Consider the following 25,131-nt stretch of genomic DNA (forward strand, 5'->3'; position numbering starts at 1 on the left):
ATCTCCCAGGTTTACCGACACAGCGACTGGTGGAAATGTGATGGTCTGTGTTGTAGAGGAGTGAGATGACCATCGCAGCTCTCTCTGCTCTAAAGCCCAGGCCTGTGTTTGTGCACAGCTCGGCGACGTTTTTGTGAACAGGAGCCTCTTTGCATACAGGGCCTGCGTCTGGCATTAGCCACATGCACGCATGGGGGCTGAGAGAGAGGTGTCTTCAGCTGCAATAAAAGCAGCTTCATTTTTTATTCCCTGTGCCCTGCTCTTATTTTTCTTCACTTGTCACCTCCTCTACTGAACAACCCCTTATGGACTTGGGTAAGGGCTCCTTTGCCTGTTACCGAGATGCTCTCAGCTTTTGTCCAAGAACTGGCTTTCTTTCACAGGCTGCTGCTGACACTGTAATTTTCTTTCTGTCCTATTCTGAGGGAGCCAAATGTCACACAGGGACTCGGAATGACTGGCAGCCATGGGAAGAAAAGCACACGTTGCTCCAGGGGCAGGTATCTCTGCTCACTGTGCCAGGGTGATGCCAGCCAGGGCAGCCTCGTTACCAAGCAGTTATATAGTTTAGAACCACAAAATAGCCTGGCCTGCGCCTCCAAAGGGGCTGAACTCCGAAACACCTCCTGGGGCAGCAAGAGGGAGAAACAGGTGCCAAAACCAATGCCTAAGGCTCAACAACAGGTTGTAGGTCCACCTTGATAAAAGAAGTCAAGGCCTTATATTAAACGACTATATTTGCAGTGTAGCAAGAAGGATTCTGGCAGCTCAGGGACCCACAGTCAGTCCGAGGATACAGATGTCTCAGAGGGCGACACTAGCACTGCAGAAGTAGCAGCAGTGGGCTACCAGGAGCTGTTGTCCCCTGATCCGCATGGACGTGTCGCTGCCTGTTCCTGACGAGCCAAAGAGGAACAGGAGCAAAAGCAGAAAGGGCAGAGCACAGAGGGGACTGTCTTGTGACAGCGTCAGTGGAGATGAACCGCAGTGATCCGAGCCAAAACGACTGCTGGCAAATGTTAGCAATCAGCCAGGAGACTGCCCAACAGCGGGAGCCCGGGACAGCCACGCTCCAGCACCCTGCCCTGCGTGGGTGCTGCATGGGCTTTGCCCAGCCACCGGGCTGTGAAATGCTGAGCGCTGCTAACAGAAGTCAGGACATCGTGAACCCAGCTAAATTCTGCTTGGGGAAATGGTGATTTGTGCTGACGGAAAAGGAATTGTGCTGAAAGTACCTGTGCTAAGATAGGGCCCCGGCAAATGAGCCACACTGAATGGTGACTGTAGCGCAAAGCAAAGCCATTGGGAAATGCTCTTGGTCACGTCTGCCAGCCCATCAAGTTAAAGCCTTATTCCGCCTCTTTAGAATGCTCTAAGGATATGCCTGGCTTGTACTCCTAAAGCTTGGCTTGTACTCCTAAAGCTTGGCTTGTACTCCTTTGCACACTACTTTGCACACACACAGAGCAAGTGAAATGTCGCATTCCCTTCTGACTCAGGCTTCAAGAGAGAGAGGAGAGCTGCAGAGACAGTGTTGTGCTTTTTGTTTGTGAAAGAAATGCAAGTGGATGGTGAGCAGGAGGGCCAGGAGAAGCAATAAGCTGTACAAAACAAAGAAAAGAGATGCTTCAAGTAAAAAATGTATCAAAGCTCAAATGCAAAGTTTTTTTCTCTTATCTCTTTCACAGGTCAAGCAGGAGAGGTAAGAAATCTGTCTTCAACTGCCACAAATACTGATTAGTGTCAAAAATACCCATGTCTCCTCCCAGGACTCTGTTACGCAATCCCTGGGCAGCCTTCCTACCTCACCCTGCCTCCTGTGGAGGCAATGGGTATGAGGTGGAGAGATGTTTGCCCTGGCTCTCCCAGGAGCCGTGCTTTGTGCTTTCTGACCTTTTTCCATGTGTGAATACCTAAGCCTTTTCCTAGCAGAGGTTTCTAGCCCTGCTTGGGGAACTCAAGCCCTGAGCCAGCAGGCTTTCTGCTCTTGGATACTTCTCATGGAATGAGGAGTAGCTGATGGATCCCACAAGTTTCTCTGGGTCAGCAGCAGAGAATTGCTGTCTCAGATGACAGAGGGGTTTTTGCAGCACAGCAGCTTCATAAACCTGCCTCACCCCTCAGCCACCTCTCACATCGCCCCCAGTGCACCTTCGTCCCATTCACCTGTTCATATAGTATCCCTCTCCTTTCCCCCTCTCCTCTTTTCCCTGCTCACCAGCTTTTTTCTCTTTTCCACATGAATCCATTAAATCTGTTGGCTTTTTTAATATTTCTGACCCCGCACCTCCCCTTTTTGCTATTTTTCCCTTTGCTTCTACATTTTTTTGGTTCTCTCTGTCCCTCTCGCTCACCCTCCTCCACCTTCCTTCGTGTTGGAGGGACACCAGGGACCAGCTGGACCCGTGTGATGCTGGCAGGTCTCGGATGTGGGTTGCCATGGCAAAGAGCCAGTTCCTGTGCTGATGAAGAGCAAAAAAAAGCCAACGTGACGTACCAACCAAGTGCTCCAGCCCCGGTCGTGTAGCAACAGCCCTGAGAGGGATGGGGCAGCCCCCCAACTGCCTCCCGCAGTGCTTCGCAGACAGCTGGGAGCATGAGCCCTGCTGTGGCCCCTGGGTAAGGGCAATTAAAAAATAAATCCATGTGTCAAATACCTTGCAGGCCACAGAAGAAACCTGGCAAGCTGTGGGAGTGAGGAGGTGTGATCACCCCCACTTCACAGACAAGGAGTTCACACATCAGGCTGAACCAAACTAAAAGCTGCAAGATGCGGCTGTCTGTCAGAAGTGGTGGGATGTTTGCAGTTCAGCCTATTCCCACCACCCTTTCCACTCCCATGGCTTTATTATTATCATTACTGTCACAAGTATTATTATTTAGCATTGGGAAGAAAGGAAAGGAAATAGCACCCATGTCCTTGTCATCACATTAATGCCAGCCAATCTTTTCAGCAGATACCAGGTTTCAGTCTTTCCTGCTGGGCCACGTAATACAAGCTGCTCCATAGCTGCTCCTCACAGCGTGTCGGATCCTACCAGGCAAGCAATGTTTCTGTGGCTAAGGTTCAGAAAAGCAGGCTGGTCCCCTGGGTGCTGGCAGCACCCTGTGACCCAGTCGGGCAGGGATTATCACGCTGGGATCCCCTGGGTGCAGGCAGCACCCCGTGACCCATCTGGGCAGGCATCATTGTGCTGGGACACCGGCACTGCCTGCAGCCTGTCCTTGGAAACTCCCTCTTGATGGGTTGGGAGAGGCATCAGCCTATGGTCAGAGTCACCCACCCTGGCATTGGGAAAAGCTTTTTGTTCTTTAAACTGTCCTGGGCATTAAGGCAGGAACGGCTGCTTCTAAGCAGTTGGATGATTAGTGGGAGTTATAGGATACTCTCCAGTCTAATTCTCTCCCTTTTTCTTCAGCTTTATTGCAGCACATGAAGCAAAAGGATGCCACCCTCATAAGAAAGGTCACTGCCACAGTGAGGTCCACAGGCATGGCCATGAGAAAGGAGAAGGTCATAGTCATCACCATGGCCACACACAGGATGGTGAGCAGGGAGAAGGTCACTGCCACTCCCATGGCCACACACACAGTCACATGAAAGGCCCAGGCCCTTCATAGCACAAGTAATGCCATGGTCATTGGCATGGGAGATGCTGCGGAAGGAGCAGCCACCCCGAGGATTCCACAGGCTCCGTGGGCAGCTCTCCCCACGGCACAAGGGGACGGTGGGTGGCTGCCACGCAGCCCAGTGCCATTTCATGGTATCAGCAGACAACGACAGCAGGATCCCAGGGAGGTGAACGTGTCTGACCTCCTTGTGTTCTCTGTGCTTTCGACTCAGTTGTTTCCAAACTACCATCTATTTCATCAAATTGCTTATTTATTGCATGCTGCTGAAGTCCAGAGGGTGAACCCACACACTTCAGAGCACTGCCCTGCACCTGCCAGGCCGCCCAGGAGCACTTCTGGGAGCTTTCCCACCTTGGGCCAAAGCATGGGCATGACTCCGCAGGGCCGAGGGACCTGCCACCCAACGGGATCTGTGCGCCCTTTGAACCTGCAGCCCCCCTCGCTGTTCCCCCCGTCCCACCCCCGGCGTCAGGACCTGCGCGCTGCTCAGGGTGAGGCCGGGAAGGGGATTTTGGGGCCGGGCGAGGCGGTTTGGCCCATCTCGGCACAGCCCCTGCCCCCTTGCCCCGCCATGTGCCCGGCGGCTCCCGCAGCGCCGGGGGTGGGAGGGACGAGCGGGGCGGCCCGGGGTCGCCTCTCTCCGCAGCCCCCACCCCCGCACCCCCCTTCCGCGCTCCCGGGGCAGGCGGCAGCTCCTCCGCGCCCACCCCCGCGGCTATTGGCCCTCCGCGCCGGGCCCGCCTCCGCGGCCGCGCAAGCGCCGCGGCGCGCCGGGAGCGTTCAGCACCGCGGGTGCGGACAGCGCCCGCCGCCGGCCATGGAGGCGGCTCCGCGCCGGGAGCCGCCGCCCCCCGGGACGCGCCGCGGTCGCCGCCCCGCCTCGCCCGGGTAAGGACCGCGGGGGACGGGGCTCCGGTGGCGGGGATGGGGCGAAGGGAGGTGGGGGGGGGAGCCCCTCAGCTGCCCCCCCCACCCCGCCCCGCCTCGGGTTTGGGGTCGGGAGGTCCGTGCGGCCGCCGCCCCTGGGAGGGTGGGGGATGCCCGGGCTGTGCCTCCCCGGTGGGTTCTGTCCTGCCCCGGGGCGAGCTCTCCGTTCCGCCGCAGCGGACGAGCTGCTGGTGGGGAAGGCCGGCGTGGCTCCGAGTGCTCGCTGCGCTAGGCTAGGGGCAAGCAGGCTTCCCACTTGAACGGGTTTTTTTCTGGAAAACCCCGCAGGCCTCCTCTTCCCCTCCCTGCACCATACGCTCCCTTACCCGGTGTCTTAAACCAGGCTGGCAGCCATGGTCATTGTCATTTTCTGGAAACACCAACAAGCCCATGGCCACGGGCAAGGAGCCATCCCCAAATTTCCAAGCACGCTGCCATTTGTTAGACAGGAGGCAACAGACCTGCCGAGCTCCTCAGATTCTTTCATCAGAGCACACCCTGAGGCCAACAGCACACAAACCCCTTCAGAAAGCCAAAGAGTTTCACTTCTGCCTGGTCCAGGATGGCGGTGCTGAGCCATCCCCACCCACCCAGGCAACCAACGGGGCAGCCCCTTCTCTTTGGACAACGGGGAAGGTCTCAGCCAGAGGCTGGGGCGCTTCTGGGTCTCGGTGCTCGCGGGGTGACTGTCACAGAGCCCAGCGCTGGTTTAAGTCTTGGGCATTCTGTGGGGTCAGAGCTGTCACCGAAGCCCCATTAGCTCTGCATGCCTGGATAATCCTTGCTCGCTCAAACAGGTCTTTGGAAATGAATGCTGCAGCCTGTCAGAGTTTACCTACAGAGATAAGCCCTCTGAACCAGGTGTGTTTAGAATTTCACTCATGTTGCTCACTCAGGAACTAAAATTTGTGGCAATAAAGCACCAGAAGATAGTTCGCTCACTCTCGAGCATGCGTATACATAAAGGCTTCTTTATGCAAGGCTCTTAGAGCCGCGACAGGGCAAGCTCGGTACTCCCCGTGCTCTGCTCCTGGCCAGCACTCTTTACCAACAATGCTCAACTCAGCTTCGGAAAAATACAGATGTTTGAAAAAGCTGTCTTCCTTCTGGCTTCCTTCAGACTGGGAGAGCAAGGGGGTGTTTGCTTTTCCCTTCCTTTTCATTTTGTTTCTTTTTTCTTCAGAACAAGGCTTAGAAAACCTGATTTTACTGGTGCTTACAGTGCCAGCACAGATAGAGCAGACTGGGTCCGGAGCTATCCTGGTACTGAGGACTGGGTGGGGACCCAGAGCCCTTCGGCTGCTCGTATCCCACCCCACAGCACCAGAGCTGCCCGGGTGAAGGTACAGCTCTTCACACGAGTCAGTGGAAAGGATTATAAAACTAAACTTTTCTTGGCAGACTACGTGGGAAGCAGAGTTTTGCAGACTCATTAATTTTTCATGATGATTTAACATACTCAGGAGTCTCATTAACAAAAAGATTGTAGGTCTTCTCAAGGGTATGCACTATCCTGCTGCAAGACCGAAAAAGCAAAACAAATAGCAACTACACAGACATTTTTCAGTGAACGAGAACATGACCCAGCCTGAGGAGGCGATGAATCGCTCAGGAGGTGCCCGTCTCTCCCTGCCAGCTAGACAGGGGAGCTAGGAAATGAGGTGAGAGGGAAACACAGTGAACTCTCCCCTACCCTCTGGAAAAGGGCACTCTTATCTCCTTAGAAAACATGAGCCAAGAAGCTCTTTTTTCTTGAGAGCTCCAGTGCTGTTTTGCTGGGGCTATGCTCAAAGAGAAAACCTCTATTTAAATCCCATTATAAAAACCTGTTCTTAAAAAGTCATTTACAGCTCTCAAAGAACAAGCCATTAGTCTAGATGGAATTTGACCTGTAGCAAGCACGTGGTTTTAATTCAGAAAGAATTTATATTTTTTTTCCATTTGGGAAAGCTTGAACAGCTGATATGCAAGTAAAACCTTGCTAGAGGTAAGAAAAAAAAGGGAAAGAAAACTAGCTGCTTTTTTTAATGAATGAAATTTTGCAGTGCTTAATGTCTAACTGAGCAAAGGTTCCAGGGAAAGGAACCTTTCCAGGGAAAGGAAATGGCTCTGGCTGTAGTCAAGACACTGACTCTTGCCCTTTCTCTCACTTGTTTTTATTCCCCCTTGAGATTCCTCTGTCAACAGGAGAAGTTGTAGTTTGACTCGGGCACCAGACAGCTCCATTCACTAGGTAGGTGTTTCCCACCTTTCATATGCAAAGTGCTGCTTTCCTGATCCTCTGCTTAGTATGCAAAGGGTGAGATAATCTATTAAATGAAAAAGAAGTGCTTGTAGAAACGGTCTTGGGGATGAGGGTGGAATTAGGAACACCAATAAAGAAGCCATTCCTTCAAAACGCTGAATATTTTTGGCCCTTTTCTGTCTCCGAGACACATGCGCTCTCCTGCTGCGGGGCTCACGGAGAAGCAGGAGCAGATATGCACCAAAAAAACGTGTGCTGTCATTTCCGTGCCCCGCAAAACCACCTCTGCCCGCGCTCAGCTCCCTGTGCTGGCAGAGCGAAGCCATCCCGAGGGGGAAGGGGCTGGGGGCAGGCGGCCAACACGGCATGTTTCCAGCATGGAAACTTTGTGGGGGCTTTGGTGCTCAGGCTGGGGGGTGGGGAGCTGAGGCCGTGTCCTGCTGACACCTCTGCGGGGCCCTGCCTGAGCTCCACAGCGGGAGGTTGGCCCCTGCCACAGCCTCTGCAGTGCCTACCGCTGCTCCGTGCCCCAGCAGAGGTGGAACAGCAGAAAGCTGTCTCCTTCAAAATCCTGACCTCATCTTGCCTGTTTTCTTGTGGGAAGAAGCTCCTGTCCTTTTGCTGGGTGCCCCCCAGGAGGTCGGCTGCCTATGCCCTGGTACTCCTCTCAGAAAGGCACTGCCGCACTCAGAGCGACTCGGGCCGTTTCATAAATTGGGTTGTTATACTGTCATTAGACATCTCAAGGGAAGAGATGGGGAAGCAAGAGCGTGAGAAATGCAGCTCATTGCCGTGGCTCACAGGAGCAGTTAACTCCCCTCTGTCCCTTGCCCTACACCTCCTCATCCTCTCTTTTCCCAGCATCTCTTTGGTTGACTCCAACTGAGCTTGGAGAAGGAAATGGAAGCTGCCACGCTGCCTTGATAGGCTTTCCTGTGGCTGAGAGACCATTTCTGCCCACTCAGTCCCAAAGATGTCAAATATCTGACACAGTCCAGACTGGGAATGAACATTAAAAAAAAATGTTTCTCTTCCCCTGATGTTAGTCTTTGTCAGCGTCAGCATGGCAGAGTCCAGTGCAGTGCTCTGCCCACCTCTTCTCCTGCCTGACAGTAAACAGAGAGCAGAAACTCCTCTACAACCATTTTTCTAGCATAGTTCAGGGTCCTGCGGGCCCAGAAGAGTAACAGCGACATGGCTGCAGGCAAAGAAGGACCAGCCTACGTCTCTGGTGCAGACCTCAGCATATCAGACGTTAAGCCCGCCAGCACTACGGCTAATTGGGAGTGCAGCGAGTGAAGACTCGAATTCTGCAGAACTGCCAGCAGTGATTATCCAACCCCATCAGTATTTGTGAGCTCCAGGTTTCCCTGGAGATTTTGGATAACGAAGGTCACATCGTCATGGAGCTGGAAAGAGATGAGCATAAGGGAACTCATATCCCGAGGGTGACTGACAGAACTGTAATTGTTTAGTCTGAAAAGGAGATAATGAAGAAGAGTCACGAGTGAATGATTTGAACCAGCCAAAGTTATTCTAAAATATGAAGTCACTGAGCAGGCAGGGGATTGAGTTAAGAGACAACATGCGGGGGAAGAACAGAACTTGACAGTGTTTCTCAGCAAAGATGGTAAACAAGGAGAATGGGCTTTCATGTGAAATATTAGAAGCAAATATATTAACGTATGTGCATGAAAACTGGAGGCAATCTGCAATATCCAAGAGTTTGGCATCTGCTTTCCTCACCAGGAGGTTTTGTAGCTGAGGGGTTTTTGGAGGAGGAATTTTTCATTTCACGTTTCCTGCATCTCCCTAACCATCTGCAAAGTGTTTTTTGTGAAAGCCTTTTTCTTCTGTCCAGTGTTACATATTCACCATCAGATGAGGCAGACGTGGCACTACAGCCATCAGACTAATTTAGTTATGAAAAGCCTCTAGTCCCTGTCTCCTGTGCAGATCCAGCAATTTAAACAAAAAAGGACTTTTTTTTACTTTGAAAAAAAAAGAACACAAAAATTGTACAGGTGTGGGAATACTGAAAGCACAAATTGTCAGTGCAGCAGTGTCTCTGTGAATTATTATGCACATTTTTGGACATATGGAATAGAAAAGCATCTCCTATTTAAAGTGTACAAAAATTAGGAAAAACAACAGGGTCAAGGCAGAGGGAAAATAGTAACTTAAAAGCATCAAAAAGGGAGTGAGAAAAGGGAGTGAGAAAACCTTGCCAAAGCATAACACTTACCACAGTCCCAGCTCTCAAATGAAAATTCTCTGACCCAGGACTACTAGTACAAAACTACAAACCCCAAATAAGATGCACCTGCACTTGAGTCTCTGGACACCTGGGGAGAGTGAGATGAGTTACACTTTGGGCTGGAGAGAGGGGATCGAGGGACTCACCAGGCCCCACTCTCTCAAACCAACTCTGCCCCCGCAGCTCGCCAGAGCTGTAGGGAATGTGGTGGTTAGCATCTCCCAGTCAGGTTGGTTCTACAATTAGTAGAGATGGGCAACGACTAATTAAAGATGCCATTTTATCTGTTGACTACTACAGACGGTAACCTTTCCTTTGTCTGTCTGCAGTGCAGCTGCCCTGTGCTGCACCAGTACAGCTGAACCTGAACCCCTCCCAGTGCAGGGATGACTCTGATGAGGCTGTCACAGCTCCAGACAGGACCTTAGATTACATCTCCTGAACAGCTCTGCTGGTATTTGATTTATAACCTCATGTATTGCGTTCATATACACCAGTGACAAATCTGTAGTCTTCTGTTGTAAAGTACCTTTATACAAAGCTATAACACAAATCATGCGCTTGAAACCCTGGGTAATCCTGCCACTAATCCACCTGTGACAGGACAGCAAGGACTTCACGCAACGTGGCTGGTATTATTTCTTCTGACAAATTCTTGGGTGGATGGGATGTCATTGTCACAGTCTGCCCAGGAGCTCCTGCTTCTCCCTCTCGCTACCTTGAACTAGCTCGAGTCTTACCAGCACTCAGGGCTGTGGAGCAGAGACAACCAAGCACTGGACCTGCTGGGGACAATCATTCTGGCTTATCTCAGTGAGGTGTGCATGCATCTGCCTGCTGCATTGCTGGCACCAGCTCCAGTGCAAACTTTGACTTCTTTCAGTCACTTTGTGTATCTGTTGTCACACGAAACGTTAATGGCCTCACAGATTCTGTCTGACATTGCTCTTTTTGGGTGTACGGCCTCTTCTAAGGCAGCTCACTTAATAGACACTGGTATTTGCCAACTATTTTAATATCATTTTGCCATTTCTTCTCTCCTTCCTCGGCCACTACCAAAAAACATTCAGCAAAGGAATTTGACAGCCCAAAGTAAAATCCCCCATGTAGTTCCCCCCTCCTGCCAGAGCTTCAGAAAATCTGCATTTGAACGTCGGTTATTGCTTGTAAAGTCAGTTTCATTGTAATGAGGGCCCACGAACACGCCATCCATGTCTGTAACTATGCTGCAGCTGTCTTCTGGCTTAAAAACTCAAATTAGCTCTGGGTGGTGTCTAATCAGTTGAGACTTCGTTGTTACTAGTCCCTGGACTGGTACACTGTGCAAGTAAAGCTGAGCGAGATGTCTGTGCCATGAGTCTCCACATCAGCACTGGTGTAACTGCTACCACAAACTACTACCTCTGTTGTAACAATTTTAATGAAATAAACCCATTTTGTACAATCATGAAATATAGTTTCTCAGTATTGATAAACTCAATTGGTGTCGGAAAGTACATAGCACAAGCTGCCAAGGCCAGTATGTCCCTTCCTTCTGGAAAAAATACCAATTTTCAAGCAGTACTGAGCTAACAGTATTCTTCAAATCCCTTTTGGCATTGATATTATCATGCCATTGGGTGCAATTCCAGAGACTCGTAATTGATAAAATTCTGTCTTTTTCTGTGGTTGTCTGAAAAATAAATAAGAGGGACTCTGCCTTCATTTTTTCCCACATCACATCAGGTGCCTGAGGTTAAAGTTCATCTCACTCTAGTCTTGCTCCAGCACTCATAATTCTTTGATGACTTGAGACACTCTGTGATTCTCGCTGGCCCGATTCATTCGTCATCCCTAGTCCTCGATGCCAGACACTAGGGCAGGACATATAAGTCAGCTGTAGACACCATGGCACGTGCTCTGAACAAGGCCCGGACGCTACTGCTGTTTCCCTACTGCACTTTCTTTTTGAGCTCCAGGTTGCAGGGTGCTGCTGAACCTCCTGCACACCTTGGCCAGCTGCATCTCTTGAGACAGCAATTCCTGAGGCGTTTCTGGGGTCAGTGTGACCTCAGTCTATCGTATGTGAAGGGGTTTTTGGTGTCACACAGACTAAGCAGTCCCTCAACGTATTATACAGACTTTCTCTGAGCTAGCAAAATCTCTCAGGCTCCATCAATCAAGAACTGTAAGGATGAAATATTTTTTTAAATTCCTTGGAGAGAAGAAAGCACATCCTGCAGAGACCTCATTGCTTGGGAACTGAAGTCTGCAAATGTTTTGTCTGAGTAAATTGAGCAGTCAGAGGAAAGTCAAGCTTCAAAAGATCCTGAGAGATCCTAGTCCATCTCCTTCCTAATACCAAGACCGTTAATATCTGTTCCTGTCATCCTTGGGAGGGGCGTGTCTAAGATGTTCCTGAAGAGCCCAGTGGAGAGTCTGCAGGACGCGGAGCCATGAGGGCACATGCCAGGCTGGAGGCTGAAGCCCCTTTCACACCATCACGGCCATCAGGTTCACTGTTCAGGTTTTTTAGTGCCAGGGATGATTCACTCTCCCCCTCTCGCAATGTGGAGCAGTGCCAGTCCTTCTGCAGAGCAATCAAACAAATTCATCTTCCCAAGAAGAGCTGATGATTGAGTGTCTTCTTCAAATGCAGTCTCCTCTGGTTTCCGTTTCCCTGGATCTCTGTAGTCACTCTGTGGTCCTGCATTAGGACCCTGCCATTATCACCAGCCAGTGTGTTCTGCTCCCTCCACAGTGAAATATCTTGGAGAATTCTTTGAGGGGATGTTAACCCAATTTTTCAAAATTTTGGAGCAACACACACAAAATGTGATGGATTCTCCATCAGTTGGAATCCTTGAGTGAGTCACGGATATCTTTATAAAAAGCATAATCCAGCTCAGCCTGGAGACTGGCTGTCAGTACAGCAAATAGCGGGTGAGGTTTTACATCTTGTGTTACGTGGGAGGCCTGTGAGAGTCTCCCGTTTGCAGGATGCGATTCCCCTGCGTAGCCTTTCTACCGCCCTGCTGTTTTAACAGAGAAGGGTTTCACCATACCCTTCTTTTCTCTCACAGAGAAAAACAAAATGCAGGACCTTGCCAGACCTGTCTCGCCATGCCAGAGATTGGGAACACCGAGCCCAGCTACAGTGGCACTTCCTGGGAAAGAATCTGCCCGGTCCATCACTGCCCCATTCCTGCATCCCCCAGGCTGGGGGGAGACCGCCTGCCCTCCTCCAGCCACACGCTTGGGCCAGTCTCCACACAGTCCAACGGCCAGGTGCCGTCGAGCTCCCAGGACTCACAGCAGCATCACCTCTACTACCCCTGCACCCAGCAGAAGCCCCGAGGCAGCTACGGCCTGCCCCCGCTTCCTGGGCACGGCGAGAGGCCCATGTTGTGTTCCCACCTTTCCAGCGGGGATCCTGCACCAGCTTCCCACCACGAGGCCTCAGAAACCTCCTGGAAACAGTGGTCCCCCGGGCAGCGACGGCCGGTGCAGCATCACATAGTAACAGTCAGGTGAGAGGCACATGTGGAGCAGTTCAGGGGCTTCCAGAAAGCATCTCCTGAACGTTGTGGTGGGAAGCGGGAGGGATGGGAAGGGTCTGGGTGGGGATGCGCGAAACCTGGGCTTGCTCTTCAGTTTGGGACAGCAGCTGCCCCAAAATGCACATAGGGATCCAGTCCGCTCTCTCCATCTCTGTGGAGAGTGTATAGAGAGCTGCCGTTCCCTAGAGCTGCCATTCCTGAGAGCTCCCGTTCCCAGAGAGCTGCCGTGCCTGAGAGCTGCCATTCCCGGAGAGCTGCCGTTCCGGAGAGCTGCCGTTCCCACACCAGGGAGAGGCAGGATTTGCTTCTCAATGTGACTCACTGGACAAAGCCAAGGTCACTCGGCTTGCTCCTAGATCGTGCAGCCCTGACTATGCCCATCTTTTGTGATATTTGTATTTTCTCCTTTTGTGCTGCAAGACATCCAGCTGGCTAATTCTTTTTCTTGGCAGAGTTTCTCAGTGATAAGAGCAGAGTTAATTTCTTTTTTTGCCCCCACCGCTGGAAGGAAGAGGCAGCAGATGGTAAGCACCAGCTACACCTGAACAGTGAGAAGAATGAAAGTGGGGAAGATTATATGGTTCTCCAGGTTGGTCAGCCACAAGGGTGTAAATTCTGTCCATGGCAGAATCGGGCAAACTCCATTTGTGTGCAGAGCGCTGCGGAGGAGACTTGCCTGGGCAATGGATGTTTCTCGGGCAGTGCTGTAAGGACACATACAGGTGGATGTCCCCAACAGCCAGAGCTCCAACCTCTGCTCCCTCCAGCCAGCATCATCCTTCCTCTCTGCCTGTGCCTTCTGGAGTCCACTTTTGGCGCTGAAGACCACGATCGCTGTGCTACCAGAGCAGTGGCCACCAAAGTCTGAGAAAAGCTGGCACAGGATTCCTTCCTTGCCTTTGCGCAGCCGTGCAGGGTTAGGCACAAAAGCCCTTTATGGTCCCATTTTCTAGCCATCAACAGAGGATTTAATTTGCTTCTGTTTGCAGTGTAGAGCAATTGCAGTGAGAGGAGTGGAGCCTGGATCCTTTTTAGCTCGCACGCTATCAACAAAATTGTCAACGATGTTCTCTGTAACAGGTTATTTAAGTAGGAAACGCAGCTGGATTGCAAATCCCTGGCAGAATGTGCAGCACTAGCAGACAGAAAAGCGATAACATAATAATGCTAGAATGGGGGTTTTAATCCAAACAAATCTGCTTGAGAAGCTATTGTGAGAGAATTAGCACAGGATGGACAGTGTGCTGCCAGAAAAAGACCTCTCTAATAATCTGGTGAGAATTTTTCTTTGCTCCTCTCTCTCCCAAATCTACCAAGCGTTAGTGTGATGAGGAAAACACAGTATGATTTATTACACGTGCCCCTGAGAGTGACTCTTCCACAGGGAACTCTCCTCCATTGCTTTTTCATTTCTTCCATTCATAACAACCTGCCATGAGGGATGAGCTGCCACATATTTCATCACATACTTCAAGGGGCCATTTCAGTGGAAGCAGAGAGCAGAATGAAAGGTCCCTCCGAACATGGTGACCCACTGAGGTGCAGCTCTTCTTGCCCTGAGGGACTCAGTAACAAATGTAACCTTGGATTCCCTGGGGAAGGAAAAGCTCCTTTAATTCGTCCCTCAGAGACCTACAAGTAGGACTGACAAACGCTCCTCTGGGAAGGAAACCCTGGCAAAATGTTTCAAGCAGCTCCACTGGCCTTCTGCTCCTCTAGACTGGACAAGCGCTGACTTTGGAAGGGCCCAGGAGACAAGTGAGACCTACCTCTTCGGAAAATCCTTCCTGAGATAAACAGGAAATAAAAACTATCTATAGGCATTGCTAGCCCAGCTCATGAAATTTAATACAGAGGTATGCTTTTGTCAAGAAACAATTTAAAAATTTAGTAGGAAAGCACTTCAGCAGCTAGATTTTCATGGATAAGAGTTCCAGTGTGATTTCTATGGGATTACAGTGCTAATGTCTGTTACTTTCTATGGGGTTTCCTTAGACGGGCAAAAATGAGGAGTGACTACGTCTTCCCATCCTGTTTGGTTCCAATGCAATGGGAGAGGAACAGGCTCTGTTAGTCATTAAACGAATCCATGCAGTGCCAGACTCTTGCAGCAGTGGCTCAGCCTGGTGCTCTCCAGCCCCTGGAAGGGTTACCTTGCTCATTAGCAGCCCCGCACTGTGCTTCCTAGGAAGATAATAAATGAACGCATCTTTTTTTTTTTTTTTTCTCTGTCTGCAGACATGACAAAGCTTTCAGGATGCCAAAAAGGTATGTTTAATATCAAAAGCTTCCTGTCCTTCCACCCCATTATCATTGCTCTCCTACCATGCTGTTAGGAAATGCAGAGTGCTACTGCTGGTGACACCCTGGCAGGCCCAGCTTCAGAGGCAAGGTCAGCGCCCACCGCTCAGGGCTTCCCATCCGCCTGGAAAAACCTCAGTTTGCTTATGAGATCAATTTAACCTGCATTAATGAATAGCAGAACTGTCCTGATAGCTGTTCTTGGGGCAGGTGCCTGGCTGTAGTCCATACAATAGCTTTTTATATATATAATAACCCTGTATGAATGTGTGTGTATGTATATGTGTGTATATGTCTGTGTACATATATATAAAAGATTAATCCAGCTTGGCCCACCAGGTGAGCAAGCAGGAGGATAGCTCATCCATGAAACAAGTTCACCTTTTCAAAAGACAGAGGATTTTTAACACATTTCTCAAAACTAAAATAATTTGATTGCTTTCAACTTCTGTTTAGAAGCTGATTTTTGTAAACTATTTTTTCTGGAGGTTTAGGTAAGTATCTTCCATCATCACATACTGCAGCCGATTCTTTTTTTTCCTTTTTTTTTTTTTTTTTCTTTCTGGTAATTGGACATGGGATCACCCAAAACAGCCTCCATAAATTAGGTATGCTAATGCGTAAAGGGCAATTTTTGTTCATTTTCATAGCGAAGCCTTAATCTATGAAAACAAACTTGATAAGGCAGTCTTAAATTGAAAAAAATACCAGGCCTGACCAAAAGCTGTTTGAAGGGCTTGGGAGCATTTCTAATTAGGAGAAATAGCTGCATTATTTGACTCAGTGAAGTTGGAGGCAAGAGGAGCAAAAGAGCAGGCAAGCAGGAACATTACACCTCGGGGCTGATATGCACTGGCACAGCGGCTTTAAAGTTCATAAATATTTCACTTCCCCGTGAAGCTCAAATATTTGTCAACTCTTTTTGAACAAAGGATTTCTTAATACTTCAGAAACACATAAGAACACAGAAGAAATACCTAGAACCTGCCAAATCAGAGCAGGAAACCCATTTTGGTATCTTATCTCTTAACAGATATTTTAGAGGAAGACACAAATCTTGAGGCAGTAAAACCTGCATTGGTAAAAATTGTGGGATAGTAACTTTGATAGATCATCCTATAGGAGACACAGATTGTCCCAGAAGAAAAATAGAGCTTGGATGGAAAATTTTAGACCAGCTTTTAAGAACAGGGCAAAAATACTTTTGGGCAGAGTAAGCTGCTTCTCTGAGAAGGGTTTTGTTTGTATAGAAATGGCATTAAAACCATGTGTGGCACTGTACCATGCTGATACGTATTCCAGGCACAGCGCTGGCCCGTGGGCTTGCAGGAGTTCTCCAGACCCTGAAGGAGACATGCCCTGCTGCACTGCGAGGCTCTGCTCACAGGCTCAGCGTTTGGTTTTGAGGCTGGTGTCAGGGGGAGATTCACTCCTCCTGCGGATGCAGAAGCCACTCGTCCACTCCGGAATGCCGCTGGCAATCCTGGCATCGGTTACACAGCACCTCGGTGGTTTCCATCCCTTTCTTCTGCGCAGATGTCCGTACAGTTCCCAGCAGTAAGGCAGGCCCCTACACAGTGACTGAATTTAGACCAAGGACAACGGACTTGCTATAATTATCTTTAGAGGACCCTTCAGAATAGCCCAGAGACTTCCCAGGGTCTACAGGTTGAAAATCTCTAGGCCAGACTGTTAGGCAGCTACTAGCTTAGATGGCACAACGGGGAAGAAAAAGAAAGAAGCTCTTTTTAAATGCAATCTTTTAAGTTAAATATTTAAAGCTTCATTTTGCCCTAGGATGCAGGAGTCTGGTTTTTATTATTTCTGATTGAAAAAGCCGGAAAATATAAGGAGGCAAAATGTAATTACCCGAGTTAATTAGAATTGCCTGCAAACATCCAGTTGGAGGTATAATATGTTAATAGCTGTACTAGAGCCTCTAAGCTCTTCAATAAATAATTGCTCAAACCAGAAAGCCTTAATTCTTTTACTTCCCTCTGCTAACACTGCATTGGTTCAACAGCAGGTTTTGTGCTAATAGCAGAAGCGCCTTAACAGCTGCATTTTTTCTTCTGTTGATTCCAGTTACTCTCAAATGATCGCGGAGTGGCCCATAGCTGTCCTGGTGCTGTGCTCAGTGACGGTGGTGGTTTGCACTGTAGCTGGCCTGCTTGTTGGAAATTTGCCTGACTTCTCAGAACCCTTAATAGTAAGTCCCTACAGACGCTACGTCAATGTGAGCGTGAGGAAAATCCACAGGCCAACCAGTGATATATTCTTTCTGCCATATAAAATGAGCCTTTACTTCCTTCCTTCTCTGCAGGTAGAGGCAGGGAGGCAGGGCAGTAAATCAAGGAGGACATTAAAGCCACTAGAAAAAATGACCATGTTTATAAGAGATCTGCTGTCCTTAACCCACACCCTGACAGCCACCAGCCCATCTCTCAGCAATGCTGGGAACTCGCCCCAGTGCCCTCATGGTGGTGTGGGGACACTGCCAGCACAAACCGGGGTTGTCCTTCTGTTGCCCTCCTGCTGCTGGAAGGCCGGGATTGCCCAGAAGGACTGGCTAGGCTGGCGGAGATTGGATAGAGGGCCTGGCTTTGGCTCCTACAGCCCGTGTGCGAGGCTCTTGAAAGGGAGAGGCTGCCCCGTTCAGAGCACTGCTCCACAGGGCCCTGTTTTCCACGCAGGATCCCATGTTTCCTAAAATCATCCCTGTCACTCGTTAATGGAAGAATCCTGAGAAAATAAGAATAGACTAGAGTTTGTCCAGGAAGAGGAGAATTACTCCCATTTCTGTAAGTGGCTAGTTTACTTGAAGAGGATGAGAAAAGTCTTATGAGATCAGGGAGAGAGAATTGTAGCTATCTTTGCCCAGAAAGGAAAGGAGAAATACTTTTTTCTGTCAGCTCTGGGATGCAATATTTCCAGGCAAAATTCGATTTGTGATTCTCTCCAAGATGGAGTAATAATCTCATATAGTCTCTGTGCCTAGGAGGAGGATTAAGGAAAGCTAAGCTAAACTAAAATGCAAGCTGATGACAAAGCCTTTTTGCTTGGCTGCAGGGTTTCGAGCCACGAGATACTGACATTGGCAGAAAGCTCGTTGTGTGGAGGAATGTAGAGAGCCATACAGGCTACAAGAAGACCTTTTCCCTTTCTCCCTATGCCGAGAAGAAAAGGTATGTGAGTTTGGTTTGGGTGGTTTGGGGAAGATGTTGGCTGTCAAATTACAGATTCAATGTTCCAACATATCTATGTGAATTACAACATATAAGCTACGCTTAAGAGTGACCAAGGCACTGCAGAGTTTAAAGTCTGTTTGCCTGCAATGGACTTGGGGTCCCTATTCTGGAAACCAGCAACTAGGCTCTAAACTGTTCAAGCATTACTTCACCGTTTACCTTTAAGAGGCTGCAGAGGCGACTCAGCAAGTCTGCACAAGGGGATGCAGGTTCTCACTCAGTCTCACAAAGATCCCTATAAAGGGGGACAGTCAACCCGATATAGAAAAGCTCCCACCCAAGCAATGCTCTTTCAAGACTGTGACGACTCTTACTGCTGCAGCAGTGTTATGTGTGGCACCAGAGCCTTGTCAGGGAACAGAACTCAGAGGCAGGTGATCTCTAGTTCCAACACTAATCTGCTCTCTTGCTAGCTATGATGACATTGGCATTAGCAGAGGACAGAAGGCTGCTCAGGGAGAACAAGAAGCGAGGACGCGGAGAATGGTGGAACAGATCTACGGAGCGGATGGTTTCTTTTGTGGTCCCCCAGGTGAGTGAAATCTTGACAGGGTAGTAAGTATTACACACCCAGAACTCAAGAGCATACAGAACTGCCAGAGCGGTTTAGGAGACAGGGAAATGTTCTGCAAGTGCTCTGAGCAAGCAGTGTGTACACCACCCCATGACAGCTCAGCCACCTTTTGCATACGGACCTTCCAGCACTTCATAACCGGGCGGTTAGAAAAGGCTGGTTCTGAAATTCAGGAGAAGAGTTGTTTCTCCTTCTTAACTTTTTGCCATACTTCTTTTTTCTCCCTTTAGAAATATACCTTAAAAGCACCAGTAAATGACTAACGTTTTCACTATTTACCCATATAAAAAGTGAATACTCTGAGAAAATGGTGTAAGCCACACTCCCTCTTTGTTCCCACTCCCTCTCTGTTCCTTTTCTTCTTGAAATTTGCAAATGGCATAAAAACTGGAAAGAAAAGCAGAAAACTCCAAGACACCCAAAATTTGTCCCCAAATGGGCACTAGGAAGTAGAAGAAAGAGGAACAGCATGCAGATACGTTTACTCTCTTCTCTGCCTCTATTCCACCTCGGAAACCAGGCAAACACCAACCCCGCAGGTCCCTGGCAGCTCCTGGCTGAACTCAAGCTACTTGCTTGTGACGGGGGTGCAGACCCAGATGCCAGCAGTCGCTATATCCTGCTGACAGCACGGACAGCATGGTTTGGAAATGCCCCAGCGCTGCTCTCCTGCTGCTGACAGATGGGCGAGGAGCAGAGGGCAGCTCACACAAGGCAGATGCTACCACTCACTACAAGCCACTGCCTTTGTGACCTGCCTCCCTTTGGGGAGTCCTCTGTAGCAGTCATATAGACAGTGATATATATTTTTTTTTTTTTTTTTAGAATGAACGGAGAGTCTACTCCAAACAGCTCGGCTGATTCACCTTCATTACCTAATCCTTTAATATTCTTTTCTTCTTCTTTATTTCAGAAAAGAGCTATTCCCAGCTGGTATTTATGTCCACAACTGCTGGGAGCTTATGGAACTTGCAAGCTATTCAGTCCATGTGTCAAATTGAACAAGACAAGGTTAGTCATGTCAGGAAGAACATATATACACACTGTCTCTTTTCTGGCTGCCCTAATCTTTAATCTCTAGTTGAAAGGAAGCCAGACAAAAGTAACATAAGCTACAGAACAGGTTTCAGCCTAGAGGACTCCAAAGCATTTTACCTACTTAGCAATACGTGGATGATTCCACCTGTCGCTGAAGTCCAGCTGCACAGTAGCAGCTGCCATTAAACAAGAATAAACGGACACTGAGCAAGAGCTTGGTCCAGAAGCCAAAGGTGTCCATCAGAAGCTGCTGGGAATTTTGGGCAGCAGAACCTAATTACCGAAATGGAGCTGTCATCTTGGAGACTGTGACAGCAAGTTTTGCAAGTGGGAAGTTTAATTGGATTAGCTGTGTTTGCCATAGGATCCAAGCTTTCAAATCAGAGGTTATAAATAATGGACAGGGTTTAATTTTTGCAAAAGGCTAGCACGTTTCCATAGCTTTAGCATTTGCAGTTTGTCATGGGGAGGATGGCAAGCCATGGCTGGTATACCTGGAGGGGACTATTACTGCAGGGAGCAAGGAACACTACGGGGCTGTGAGAGGATGTGACATGATGCTCCCTCGTGTTTTTCAGATACGCTCACATGTTCATTTTAGAGACCTCTGCCAACGTACTGAAGCCAACGAATGCTGCCCAAGCTGGTCTCTGGGGAACTACATTGCTGTGCTGTACAACAGGTCCTCGTGTCTGGAGATAACCCAAGGAGACATCTCCCACACCCTGGCTCTCCTTCGTGCCTGTGCTCCAGACTACCACAAAGGTACCCTCACTCCATCTTGCATAGGTCCTGAGACCGTGCGACAGAAACACTCTCAGTGTGCCCAAGTCCCAGAAAAATGTACCCGCTTCAATGCCATTTACCAGCTTCTTCACTTCTTGGTTGACAGAGACTTTCTTAGTCCCCAGACGATGGAGTACCAGGTGCCATCTCTCAAATACAGCCTGCTCTTTTTGCCTACAAGGAAAGGTGCATCTATGATGGGGATCTACTTAGACAATCTTGAATCCTGGGATCTGTTTGATAACTATACATCTATCACTGGAATGGACCTGGGCCTTAAGCAGAAACTATTCCAGCACTACCTTTTACTGGATACTAAGTATCCAGTCCTGGCAATATTAGCTATTTTTCTAAGCATTTCTTTTTATTTACGCTCAGTCTTTATTACCTTGATGGTCCTGCTCGCTGTTGTCAGTTCTTTAATGATCTCCTACTTCTTGTACAAGGTGGCCTTCAGATTCACCTATTTCCCTTTTGTAAACCTGACAGCAGTCATCATTCTCAGCAGCCTCTGTGCCAACCACACCTTTGTCTTCTTCGACCTCTGGAACCTCAGCAAGAGCCAGAACCCTTCCGCTGGGCTTTCTCAGTGGGTGAGTCAAACCATGCACCATTTTGCGTATCTCATGCTGGCATCTTGCTTCACAACGGGTGCGGCCTTCTATGCCAGCTACATTAGCAATATAATAGCCATCCGCTGCTTCGCTGTTTACATGGGCACCTCTGTGCTGGTGAATCTGGTGTTCATGATGACTTGGCTTCCTTCTTCGGCTGTGCTGTATGAGCGCTACATAGCAACGACCTGCATTTACAAGCCAGAAGACTATTGGAACAACACTGGCCATAAGAGAGTCTCTCTCTCCCTCCACTACATTCTCAGGGGTCTCCAGAACACGCTGTCTGAAACCTCCAAGCTGCTATTTGAAAAGCTTCTGCCGTGTGGGGTCATCAAGTTTCGGTACATCTGGATCTGCTGGTTTGCTGCCTTAGCAATAGGAGGTGCCTACATTTCCTGTTCCAACCCCAAACTCAAACTCCCGACTCTCGAGACGTCGTCTGTCCAGGTGTTTAGACTGAGCCACCCCTTTGAGAGGTACGATTCCGAGTACTGCCACCAGTTCATGTTTGAGAGGCTGGAGCACGGAGAAGGGCAGCGCATGCCTGTCACAATAGTCTGGGGCATTCTGCCTGTGGATAATGGGGACCATTTCAACCCAAAAAGCAACGGCACCCTAGTGACAGACGTCACCTTCACAATCCAAAACCCTGATGCCCAGAAGTGGCTCCTCGAATTCTGCCAAAAAGTGAAGAACAAAACTTTCTATTACCCTGATGCAGAGCAGAAATCTACCGTGTGCTTCATGGAGGAGTTCCTCAGGTGGATGGACAGTCGCCAGTGCTCCCAGCGAGACCACAGCTTCAACCTTTGCTGCAACCAGTTCTCTTTCCCTTACGGAAGCGAAGTCTTCCTACACTGCATCAAAATGATGCTGCTGGAACAGGGCAGGGAAGGGGCAGAAACGTACGATCTGGGCCTCAGGTTTGATGGGGAGGGAAATCTCGCTGCCTTAGTGCTGCAGTTTCAGACTATTTATCACTATAGCTTCAACTACAGCAAAGCCAAACAATTCTATGAGGAAATCAACCTCTGGGTAACAGAGGAGATGAAAACTGCCCCCGTGGGGCTTCAGAATGGATGGTTTACCAGTAAACTAGAGCTATACAACCTCCAGCACAGTCTCAGCACAGAAACGATGGTGGTCATGGGGCTCTCCATAGCCGTTTCCTTCGTGGTGCTGCTGCTCACTACCTGGAACGTTCTCCTTAGCGTTTTCTCTGTTACTGCCATCGCGGGCACTGTCCTGGTAACCATTGGCCTTTTGGTCCTCTTGGAGTGGCAGCTCAATGCAGTGGAGTCTCTCTTCATTTCAGCTGCAGTAGGTCTCTCCGTTGACTTTACCGTCAACTACTGCATCTCCTATCATCTGTGCCCCCACTCTGACCGCCTGAGCCGAGTGGCCTTTTCCCTGAAGCAGATGAGCTGTGCCACGGCCATGGCAGCTTCTGCTCTCTTCTCTGCAGGGGTCATTATGTTGCCTGCGACGGTCCTGGCGTATAGGAAGTTGGGGATATTCATCATGATGATCAAGTGCATCAGCTGTGGGTTTGCCAGCTTCTTCTTCCAGTCGCTGTGCTGCTTCTTTGGCCCAGAGAAGAACTGTGGGCAGATCCTCTGGCCTTGTGCCCACACCATGAAAGACTACTATGATGACTCAGGGCTGAACGGAAGCTTTGCCTGTGGGGGGAGCGAGAAGCAAAACCGGTTGCGGAAGGTCCAGGAGTCCAACACTGCAAATGAGCAATACGAGCTCCAGCCCCTGTCCAGAAAACTGAGCGACAGCTTTGACAACAGCACTTCCACGAGCAAGCTGTCCAACCGGCCGTCAGTGCTCTCTGAAGACACACAAGTGGAAGACAACAGATGCCCCAGAATGGGAATGCACCCCTCCCTTGAAAGGGAGAGACAAAACCTGCAGGAGACCCTTGGAGACCAGCAGGTTGGCCTGTGCCAGTGTCCTGCCTTGCAAACTTCCTCTCCTTACAAGCACAGCAGCTCAGAAGCAGAAATTCACAGGGAGAGACTCTGCCGAGATTGTCGATGTCGAAAGTATGGTTTGAAAGCTTGGGATGGGTCTGGACTGGACCATATCCAGCCGGCTGGCATGAAAGAAGAAGGGCAGCTCAATAAATCACAGTGCTCTAGTGACACTGCCCAGCAGCAGTCGGATTATACCTCAGACAACAGCCATCTCCCTGCCGCTGACATCTACAAAATTCACAGATGCCTTTGTTCTCTTGGCAGCTCTTTTGACATGCTCAACATTTCCAGTGAGACGTCGATTAGTGATTTTGAGCAAGGCCTAAAGCTTGCTGAATCAGCCAGTTCTTGTCCTGATGTCTTAGAGCTGTCTGATTCGTACAGTCAAACAGAGAGAGGTTACTTGAACGGGAAGAGAGATACCCTGCGGCTGGACCTGAGGGAGACTGTCTTTGATATCTCTCCAGCAGCATCGCAGCAGAACAGCTCTTCATGGAAAAATCGATTTGGATTAGGGAGCGAAGATCCAGTTGTGTTACCGAACAGCCAACCGGACATGCCTGATGTTTGGATCAAACGATCTAGCGCACAAAGTTCTGCTTACAACAGCTGAAACCTTGCAGAAAACAAAACTGTACTGCTAGCAAAAGGGGAAAGCAAAATCTCTTTGGAACTGTAAATACCAGTTTTTTCCTCCCACCTCTCCTAGAGCTGAGACTATTTCTTAGTATTTCAGCTGTGCAAACACCTGTGTTTCCACAGAACCAGCAAATCTGATACTAGTGAGAGGATGCAAGATCAATCTTGATGGCGTACAAGCCCTTTGACCTTCCAGTGTCTGGTGCCATATTCACAGCTGTACCACAAAACTTATCAAGGAAACCTGTTTTGTCATTTCCTACAAGGTGGTTAGATTTTGTTTTCTTGTCAAGGTCACATAGGAGAGAAATAACGACGTGAATCTGCACAGATATTTAACAATGGAGAAAGAGAGCTCATTAAAAAAAAAAAAATAAATTCCAAAACCTGAACCCGCAACTACTGAAAATCTAGATATCAAGTGAAGAGAGTATTGTTAATAGAAAAAGAAAGTCTTTCATTTTCTACTGAATCAGAAATTGCTTTTATGTGAAGTCCAGGTTCACAGATCTCATCAAAATAGTTCAGATATTATAAAAAAATCTTGTCGAGATTTCTGAGTTGATACAGTCTCTTACTGATCATGGAGGAAGGAGGCTGCAGAATCCAGCCCAAATCTGTTTTCAGTAACAATTTCCATTTGTTTTATCAGAAGAAATTCTAGTACTGCCAAAGATTTTCAGTGTGAGATTTCCCCTTTGAGAAAAGTGTCCTCATCCCCTCAGTGACTTGGGTGCTTTGTGTGTCAACTTCATAGCTGTTTCCACTCAAGGCATTCGCCATAAACATGTAACTTTTTAAAATTTGCATATCTGGTGAATCTTGAATTTTACATCTTTTTTCCTCTACCAGAAACAAACAGGAAAACAAACACTTCCTTGCCTTTATCTGTTGAAAAAGAGAAAACATTCTCAATACAAGTTGACATAAAATAAATGCTTATGACAAACTTTCCTAAATCTGAGTGGTTTCATTTTCACCGAGAACACTGTGGTTCATTTTCTTCATCTTTTAAATGCCTAATATATTTTCCAGTATAATCAGCAAAAGGAAAGTATACATTTTAAAAAGATTTGCTCCTTCTGACACCCACAAATTGTTTTCCCTGTTCTGTGGGAGACAGGCCACAACTGCCCAATGTCAGTTAGCAATATGCTCTTTTAAAGCTGGTAACAACATTTTAAATATACAACATATTTCAGGTTTGTGTTTCCATAGTGCAGTTCTCGTACTGGGTGCTCAGGGGGGTGTTTTGGCAAGCAGAGCTGCCCTCGGGCTGTGAGCAACACTCACTGAAACCCTCTCCACACAGGAGCTGCTTCCATTACTATCTGGGGGCACTTCT

At 48.7% G+C, this 25,131-nt stretch overlaps 1 protein-coding gene across 2 annotated transcripts; it reads left to right on the forward strand.

Annotated features, from left to right (window-relative positions):
- Nucleotides 1-4,413: 4,413 nt before the first annotated feature.
- DISP2 (dispatched RND transporter family member 2) lies at nt 4,414-24,745 on the forward strand. Of its 2 annotated transcripts, XM_074885044.1 has the most exons (8): nt 4,414-4,521; nt 12,125-12,571; nt 14,840-14,869; nt 16,988-17,111; nt 17,972-18,087; nt 18,564-18,682; nt 19,638-19,735; nt 20,341-24,745. In XM_074885044.1, the coding sequence occupies exons 1-8, from the start codon at nt 4,451-4,453 to the stop codon at nt 23,758-23,760; spliced, it is 4,425 nt and encodes a 1,474-aa protein (XP_074741145.1). In that variant the 5' UTR covers nt 4,414-4,450; the 3' UTR covers nt 23,761-24,745. The 2 variants fall into 2 exon arrangements, with proteins under 2 accessions (XP_074741145.1, XP_074741146.1); XM_074885045.1 differs by lacking the exons at nt 4,414-4,521; nt 12,125-12,571 and adding an exon at nt 13,097-13,125.
- The last annotated feature ends 386 nt before the right edge of the window (nt 24,746-25,131 follow it).

The sequence above is a fragment of the Strix uralensis genome, chromosome 15, assembly GCF_047716275.1.
Source record: "Strix uralensis isolate ZFMK-TIS-50842 chromosome 15, bStrUra1, whole genome shotgun sequence".
Taxonomy (NCBI): Eukaryota; Metazoa; Chordata; class Aves; order Strigiformes; family Strigidae; genus Strix; species Strix uralensis.